Source organism: Sitodiplosis mosellana, unplaced genomic scaffold (genome assembly GCF_009176505.1).
Source record: "Sitodiplosis mosellana isolate CC-2019 unplaced genomic scaffold, AAFC_SMos_1.0 Smas_scaffold_6150, whole genome shotgun sequence".
Classification (NCBI taxonomy): Eukaryota; Metazoa; Arthropoda; class Insecta; order Diptera; family Cecidomyiidae; genus Sitodiplosis; species Sitodiplosis mosellana.
The window spans coordinates 1,134,980-1,144,551 of record NW_022601391.1 but is presented as its reverse complement, the minus strand read 5'-3'; the positions used below and the strand labels follow the sequence as shown (position 1 = coordinate 1,144,551).

Sequence of the window (9,572 nt, the reverse complement as noted above, 5' to 3'; positions counted from 1 at the left end):
GAGAGAGAGAGAGAGAGAGAGAGAGAGAGAGAGAGAGAGAGAGAGAGCGAATGTTCAAACCAATTTTATATTTATGCGTTTCAATGTCAATTTTCCACGATAAGTTGCTCCATACGGAGAATTTATTCAAATTTTATTATAAACTACGAAAAAAAGAACCACCAACAAAAAGTAGGATATTTGTGTAAATGTTTCTGAATTTTGAGCGCTGTAGGTTGTTGATTCGGTTTTCAACAGCAGCAAAAGCAGCAGCCGCAATGTATTGGGCATGAAAGCGAAAAGAACTTGCTGCAAAAAAGGCAACACATTTTTCCGCCAAGGAAGTGGATTTTCATTCCGAAGTACTGATTAAATTGATTAGATAACTTTATAACAATATCTGGAGGTCTTTTAACGCGTATTCCTATAAATCCCTACATGTCATTTTTCACGCCATATTTTACAATATATCAAAACATATTCTCCTCGCCTCGTGTATAAGACTCTATTGATTTCACTGGATGTATGCAACGATTCCTCCAAAAGCCGTGATCAAAAATAAATATCACCACATTTTTGTCGGCTGATGCTCGTTCTTTTTCTTATGACACAAAACTATCAAATCGAATGGGACAGAATGTTCAAAATTGTTGTTGTTGTTTTTTTCGTTCCTTTTTGCCTTTTTTTCCTTTCGTTTACGCTCTTTTTTCCATTCTTCGTTCACTTCTTTTCGACTCATGCTCGAAATGAAAATATTATGATCTTCTTAGAGGCAATCTAATAATGCTTTATTTTGCATATTTTCTCTTCCGTTGAACGAATCCATTGTGAAGGATGGTGGCGAGATGATATGCATGTGTGAAAACGTGCGCTTTCATATAAGGCCGAATCAAGTCAATGGAATATGTGCAGCGTGCGCCGCTTTGAATTGTTCCGTGTAAACTTACCAGCAGTGAGAGATAGACATTATGTGCCGGTAACAAGGAGTAATATATTGAATAAAAATGAGCAAAATCAAAGGAATAGACAGTAATGTAGGCAAAATGTGCCCGTAGTCGATGTCAGACCAACAGAGGCACATACACACAAAACACGTATATGTGTATGAGAATGAGACCGAGACGAATAAACGAGAGTGAGATAGAATTCCTTTGAACATTTCACCTTCACACAATTTTCCAGAGCATATGGTTTAAGTTGTTTTTGCTCAGCAGTTGCTCTGTATCACGCAAATAAATGCCTTTTTATGCATTGAACTGAAGAGGATTGAAGAGAGCGAGAGAGGGGGATAAGGAGAAAAAACGAAAAATAATCGAACAGATTTTGCTGTACGCAATGGACTCATGCAGTGGATGCTACCTATTTGTATGATATTGCTGACGCTTTGGTGTCGTTGTGCGCTTATGAAATGCATATATAGGTGAGGATAGAAAACTCCATTATATTTTTCTTCATGTTTTCCATTCATCAATATGGATACATTTAAAAGAGCCATCAGCTCATCGAACATGTCGTTGCTCTTATTGCATACAATCTCTCTTCCCACATTTGAGTGTGTGTGTGTGTGCTTGGGGTGGGGGAGGGGGCTTATATGTGAATGCAAAAGCACATTTCATAGCATAGGCCCTGCATGCACAGACATAAAAATCAAATAAAGAATCGAATTATGTCTGGCATGCATACTTTTCCGTAAGCTCTTGTTTGTGTGAATGTCTATGTGTGTCACTTTTTGCTGAACGCTTTTGCCTCCACACGGAGATTCGGTTGGTTTGCTCGTTGTTGCATTTTTGAAGCGACCAATTATGAGAGACGATCGAAGAATTGTGGAAAAAAGAACTTTTCAGGGCATTCGTCTGTGGTAGAACATATTTTCATTCAATCTCATAACATCCGATCGAAATAATCAATCCCAAATGAATCGCAAATATGCAAGGAGCATTTTTCGAGCTCATCGATTCCCGTTGTCTTCCTTATCCCCTCTTTAACCGTCTCTGGTTGTGTCTTTGTCTATGCCTTTGCCTTTGCCTCTGCCGCTGACATTCGTTGTAATGTCTTTTTAGGGCGGGGGAAAATTCACCATATTATATTGTATGTGTGATATCGAAATACCGGAATTTTCAAAATACCGATGCCAAATATATTCACATTCCATCGCACATTCCACAAATAGATAAATACGCTTATGCAGTGTGGCAGCAATGACTGCTAGTGCCGTTGCTACTGCTGATGCCGTCATCGTCGATTCGGATATGAAAGGCAATCCGAAATAATTTCGTGATTATTTTACGGTGTGTAATAGAAAGGACTAAGGCAACAGAGACATTATTGTTACCATCATCATTTCGTGTATTGATGGTCGTGTTTATATGGTTCACTTGACGTTCTACTTCAACACGCTCTCTCTCTCTCTCGCTCTCTCGCTCTATCGCTCTTTCCCACTCGTTCTATGGATCTGATCCATTCTCTAATTCCAGGCGTTTGCAATGCATTGCTCATGTGCCCGCAATTCAAATCAATTGTTTCAATTCTTGAGCCATTTTAGTTGTGGCATTTAAAGCTTTGCATTGAAAACGCAAATAGGTATTCTTCATGCTCACTCTCGCTCTAATATTACAATGTCATCGATTTTGCATACCGAATCAGTCGCACATGTTCATTTTCTATCTCGATCCTTTCTTCGCCCCATTTAAATCGGCTTTATTCACGTATCACACACTCGAAATCTCGAACGTAAATGATCGCCCATTCCCAATGTTTTGTCGTATTATTATTTGCTCTATTCGTTTCATCGTATCAGTTATTAGTTTGAGCCTGTGTAGCATTCGAATTCTTTCCATAAGCATGGGAAGTCATTTGAGAGAATGAAGAACGACAAGGACAGCAAAACCAAATTAATGGTTTATTTTGCAATGCTTTTCAAACACACACACACACCTAGGGGGTAGACACGGATTCTAATATTGGTCTAATATCACTAATCTGTCTAATTTTTGGAAATATATCCCAAGTTTCATTTAGTTTTCTCTAATATTTCTAATAATCGTTTGAAAGTGCTAATATCTTCTAATATTCTCGTAAAATGTTCGCCATTTAGTTTTACATTGCCAATGCATTTCCTTATGGAGATTTTTGTTTTGTTTTTTTTTTTTTTTGTAAACAAATCTGCCTATCTTTTAGCATTGCCTCTGTACTTAGTATATGGTTCATACGAAAAATACAGAGGCAATATTAAAGGATTGGCAGATTTGTTTACAAACAACAAAAAATAAACAAAACAAAAATCTCCATAACGAAATGCATTGGCAATGTAAAACTAAATGGCGAACATTTTACGTCTCTGTACTATGCACAGTGGTAATGCGTTGAAATTGACAGACTTGTTGACAAATAACGGTATTGTTTACCGTTTTGTTTCATCAAACAAAACAAAAATCTTCATAAAAATTGCATTGGCATAGCATTTGCCATGTCAAAGTCATCAAACATTTCAGTTTCTAATATTTTCTAATATTCTCTAATTTACTGTATTAGATTCTAATTTACTAATCGTGTCTACCCCCTAGACACACACACACACACACACACAATGTCTCTATGTTAATTGTTTAAGTTTGTGAAATAAGTTGGTTACTAGTTTTCTTGGAAACGTTTTTATTTGACTCATTTTTCATTTTCAATTTGGATTGTCTCGTTCGCTTTCATTTTTCCAGGGAGAGATAGAGAGCCAGAGATGCGGCTCAATTCAAAGATGGAACATCACCACTAGATGTTGATATCAAACATGTTCGACGGCAAACTCTGAAACTTAAATGAAATAACTGGAAAAAGACAAATATTTGGACAAAAATCGTAATGTTTAAATCAACAGAACCTCATTTAGAATTCTCACTTGTATTAATATAATTGATTATAAAATTTCGTCGACAGTTTTCAAGTCGCAGTCAATACGGCATCAAACTAAATCAATAATAAATGCGAATTCAAGAAATGTTTTATCGAAACGACTTGGAAAGAAAGAAAAAAAAAGAAGGAAGATGAAAAAGAACCTCACTCAAAATAAAAATACACATTCGAAGTGGAAGCAGATCCAGCTATAAATAAATTAAACTTACCTTTGATTTTGGTGTGCAAAATAATTAAAATAAATCCAAAGTAATAGCTCTGCAGTCGATAGAACATGTTCGTATTTTGTATCGTTCAATATCGAAATCGAATCGATGTAGATGCTCTCTCGTCTGTTGTTGTACAGATGTTTACGATTTTTCTCGGTTCGCTATGTTTTCCCCCTTCTTCTGTTGGTGTCCGTACGCGTCTCGTGCGTTGCTCTCGTTCCGAATTGAAATGCAAAATTTAATTAGAAATTGTATCCTTCGTTCGGCGTTCTCTTATTCGTACACGTTCACATCGAATGTTTGTATCAATCAAGTGGGTGTGCATGTCATTCGTGAGTAAACATTTGTTCAAAATCATTATCATTTCGCATTCGGCGGTACGCGCTCGTTTGCCTTTGAGTTGAATTTTCGATTTTTGCTATTCAAAATCGGAGAAATGGCAACATTGGCCCAGAACGAACGAATGAACAGGAAAGAAATGCACGCGATAACTTAACGATCAATGCTCCAAAATGAAAATCGGTCCAATTTATTTCGATCCAAATGAATTTTCATTCGATTTAACACAATTTCTAAATTTGAATTACAGGCTGTAGTTTGTTTTTGTTCACTTATACTTGAGACGCACGCAAATTGATCAATGTCCTTTTTTTTAACCGATAAAACAAATCATTTAAATCACATGGCCATTTTCAAAATGCTACCACACTTTAACAGCCACGTTATTGTTATCTGAATAGTGTGATTGTTTGTGTTTTTTCAATTATCATAATTACACGATTAGTTTTCAATATTGAGCACTGCACTTTGCTACTGACATCACCAACATCAACCACGGGTGAGCCACGCGACCCACGCAATCGCATCAATTTCCTTTTTTTCCGCGCTGTTGCGTTCCAGAGAGAAAGTCTTCTATGTTGTTGAACGTATTTTCACTCTGTATATAATTAATATGGGTGTGCGTTGGCTGTTCAATACTTAGTTTCAGGTTGCGCACTGTTGCCGTTGCTGGTTTTGTTGTTGCTCTGCTGTCAACACGAATATCATGATTCCTACGATGAATGTGTCCGTACGGGCTGGAATGCATGCGTGAAAAAGAAATATAAAGAAAAATGAAGTTGTAATTAGTAACACAAATCGAATCGAACGAATATCGTCACTATAAATGATCTGAAAATGAAAGCACATCAATTGAAGTTTTTCCCTCTTGTTCCCTTCTCTCTATCCGCTCCGTCTCACTACTCAAACACTCAATCCATTTCAACATGCTTTAACCATTTACTCGACATTTGTTTGTGTGGCAATCAACGGAATTCACCTCATCCGATAACAGGGAAAAAATCCATTTATGAAATTAAGTGACAACAATATTTATATAACCAATGAGTTGGAATTTTTTCTGTCTTTCAATGGATCTGAAATCCATTTTGGTGGAACGGCGAGCAATTCTTCACTTAGTTTTGAATAATTGGCGGAAATTAAATTGCATCTGATTACGTTTATTACGAACAGAAATATAAATAAATTAAAATTACGGTTAATATTTGGGGATGAAGTGTGTGTGTGTGTGTGTGTCCCCTTTTGGGAAGTACGCCACTGAAACTAAATAACCTTTTCTTTCATAAGGCGTTATACCAATTTTTTTCCGCTGTTATTTGATGAAATTGCATAGCAACATGGAACAAGTGAAAACAATAAAGCACCCGAGCGAAAAATTACTCTATTTTCGTCTTAATTCCATGAAACAGAAAAAACAATACTACCGACAAAAAGCAACAAAACGAGTATCAACTCAATTTTTCATTTGTTTGTCGTTTAAATCATTCATACAATGGGATACGATACAAAGTGATACACTTTACAGTTGAACACACGCTTTTTATGCATAACTGCATTTTGTACGCGGAAAAAAAGGCAGAAATGTAAACTCTTTGAGTTAATAAGTGTATGTTAGAGCAACAAAAGAAAAACTATTTAATTATTTGATAGTCGACTCTTCAACTTTGACAGCGAGCATGAATATTTTGACGATGAAGCTTGCAAACGAGGACGTAAACGAGGAGTCAGAGTAAATGGAAGTTTTGACTTCACATTAATATTTGAAACTCTCTATTATTGGAGCACTTTTTTTGCGCTCCTCGAAATTTTCTGCTCAACTTTTCGTACTGCAAACTGAAGTTGAAAATTTAATTTAAATGGAATATTTTCGAATGGGGGAGAGAATAGGATCTTTCCTCTCTCTGGAAATACGCCAATTGTTCTGATCAGTGTAAAGTTGCTTCATAGAGTTGTTAATTGTGATGCGTAACATTGTAGATATTTGGGAAGAATTGGATTTTTAATTCACACATTTTTTTAATATCAATTTTGTGAGGAGCTAAGAATAATTTCACCCAGCATATCAGTAGTATTGATGATAAAATTTTTCAATTGATGAATTTGAAGGAATTTCGTCCAACATTTTTTTTAAGTTTTTCATTATTTACAAATAGGATTTTGAAAAAAAAAAATAGTTGAGTGTCAGAACAATTCGGTTGCAGTTGTTTCGAAAAGGAAGGAAAAAAACTGACACCCAAGCTTTGTGCACTCTTTCTTAACTATATTTTATTGTTATTTCTAATGGAAAATGATAAAACCGTCTCACATTTTTTTTTCACAGAATCTCCCAAAAAATTCGGAAAATGGACCGGAAGTTTTGGGATTTTTTGTACGATTTTATTTTTTAAAAAAATCGGACAGTTTTATCATTTTTTGGGCGATTTTTGAAACGACGTTTTCCATTTGGAATAACAAAAAAATTAACGTTAAAAAAGAGTTCATGAAAAATAAAACTGCACACAAAGCTTAGGTGTGAGGTTTTTCTTCTTCCTTTTCGAATCAACCGCAACCGAATTGGTCTGACACTCGACTATTTCTTCAAAATCCTATTTGAAATAATGAGAAACTTAAAAATTTCCCTCGCCATTCCGACTCGAAGTACACGGGGGCAATAATAATGTAATCAGTATGTTTTTGTAGGTCACATTGCAGGTGATAATTACACACAAGTTAACAAAAATCATGCAATAGCAAACAAAATAAGAATGTATTACAATATTTAGTTACGTACGAAGTGGATTTTCATAGTCCAACTCGGATAGTTGCTCATAAAAGCGGAAATTCAGCCGAGAGAATGAAGAACTGTGCAAAAATTTGCAAAATGATCGGATATACCACGAATTACAAGAAGAAAAAGTAAAGAATGGAATGTAACAAAACGAACCAGTTTGAGTTTAAAACATTCCTTATTTACGGAACACACGGAAAATTATTTTGCTGCTGATGCTATTTTCGTTTGTCCGATCCTAATTTTTCCGTTCTATTTTTAGTTCATTCTTAACGAATGCATAGTTTGCACAAATTGGTGGTCGCTAACAATCTTTCTCTTTCACTTTATATTCATCGAAACCATTTTCGATCCTCGTTTCGTGCTCATCATATTTTGTTTTTATCGTTTTGGTTTTCCTTGGTTCGTGTATTTTCGCCTGTTTTCCTTTCTTTTTATTTCAACATTCACAATTTCTCGGCACCCGTTTTCAGTTCTCAGTTTTTCACCAACTCAGTTCAGTTTCATTGGTTGCTTGAATATAACAATAATTTCAGCCGAGCATCTGAGTGTATATTTTGGAGGTTTTTACGCCACGTATGGCTTTTGTTTATTGCACATTATGGGAAATATTCAAATTAATTCATTCGAACGTTGTTGTGTTGAGCCGCACCACAACTACACATAACACAAACACACATATAAACTCGCTCACGATGCAACCGCCAGAAGAATGCATATATCCCAATGAGTGTCGATGCAATATGAAAGCGTGGAAATTGTCTCATTATTTTTGTGGGCCAAGTGCTTATTCCCTCTAGCAAGTTCTAATTTTCAAATGATTATTTCGGAGTCATTCACGCTCACATCGCATCACACCGAAGAAGTGAATAAAACCACCGAATTTTGTTTTTTTGCTGCGACTGATTTCGCAAACGTGGCCGTTTTTCGAAATGAGGAAAGAACCGTTAAATCGTTTTTTTTAAATTGCGGAATCAGTTCACGATGACACACGCGCTTCGCACTTCACACTCGACGATTCATATCAACCATCCACCACTATCAGTGTATCAGTTTGATGAGAATTGGATTTAGAATTTTTTTCAGTTAGTTTTCCGTGTTTGAAAAATTATAAGAGAGCGGAAATGTTTGATTCCGATTTTTGTTTAATTGTCGGTCGCTTGATTCGGTAACTGATTGAAGCACTCAACTGTACAAACACAATTTTCACTTTCGATTCGCTGTTTCATCAGTCGCTTTTCGGGGCGCAAAGCAAAATGTGTATGATGTTTTCGCTTGAAAGGATCGCGATAAACTGAATTCTATGAGAAGCATTTGTATACATTCATCCATCGTGGCTCATGCTTGCACCACCACATTTACAGTTCAGCAGACACAGCACACAGCGTTCAAAGAGCACACTGCTCACTGCTTACTGCTTACTGCTCACACACTGTCTCGCTCGCTCCATGTCTCGTCTGTAGCGTGTGTCTGCTGTGCTGATAATAGCACAAACTACGTCTTCATAGGCGCGCTTACAGCATACAGTTGATACACCAAGTGGCTCCTTGTATTTTTCTTTTGCTGCATTTGCTTGGTTCGCTTGTCGATTTCAGTAGGTGAATTCTGTATTATTCTTCAATTGGGTTCGAGAAGCATTCACACAAGTTTGCAGAAATGTCGGGTAGTATGGCAGAAGAAATCGAATTCATAGAAAAGTGTGAAAATTTCGAAGAATGCCAAGAATCACATGGTTTATCCATAAACTACTTTTGAAGATTGTTGGCAAGCGTAAATTGGACCAGATGATTCTGATTAATTCGTGTTGGTATTTGAAACATTATCTATCAATCAATTGGAATAGACGGGAATCTGTCATCATCGCTTGATCTGAAATTCTGTGATATCAAAATGTGTAGTTTTAAAAGGGGAACATTTTTTTTCTTCTCAAAACTCAATTAAACGCGATGATAAAATGAGTCCTTTGATGCAAATACTCCAACAACTTTTTGTTTTTGTCTACTCTGATTGCGATTGGTAAAAAACACGTCCTCTCGTTTTTCATTTGGGCTAAATTAGTATTTGGACGGAAATGGAATCTTTCGTAAACTGAAATTAAAATGCATAAAACACAGCATTTTGTCTATTGCACCAGAGCAGCTTATAAATTCATATGTAACCCATTGGATAGTATCGCACTCATGTGCCAGTGTCTGTGCGCACACATGCTATGCATTTCAACAATAAAGATTTTTCTGCGGGCAAAATTGGGTTCTTGATGAATTTACTGTTGTACCCGAAATGGTGGAAGAGCCGAAACTAGTGATTTGGAGCACACACACACACACACACACACACATTCCACTAGAGATATAAATAATGCCTAATTCATTCAT

General features: G+C 36.2%; 1 protein-coding gene across 4 annotated transcripts in view; it reads right to left on the bottom strand.

Moving 5' to 3' along the window:
* Window positions 1–8,493, bottom strand: part of LOC129574023 (zwei Ig domain protein zig-8) — a 135,373-nt gene extending 126,880 nt beyond the window's left edge. Inside the window, exons 1-3 of one of the 4 annotated variants that reach the window (XM_055455303.1) lie at window positions 7,354–8,472; window positions 7,201–7,271; window positions 4,092–5,167 (exon numbers count right to left, since the gene is read on the bottom strand). In XM_055455303.1, the coding sequence (XP_055311278.1) occupies window positions 4,092–4,158 (67 nt within the window). In that variant the 5' untranslated portion in view covers window positions 4,159–5,167; window positions 7,201–7,271; window positions 7,354–8,472. Of the gene's footprint in view, window positions 1–4,091; window positions 5,168–7,200 lie in introns of all 4 variants that reach the window. The other 3 variants (XM_055455302.1, XM_055455304.1, XM_055455301.1) reach the window with 3 other exon arrangements.
* Between the last annotated feature and the right edge of the window lie 1,079 nt (window positions 8,494–9,572).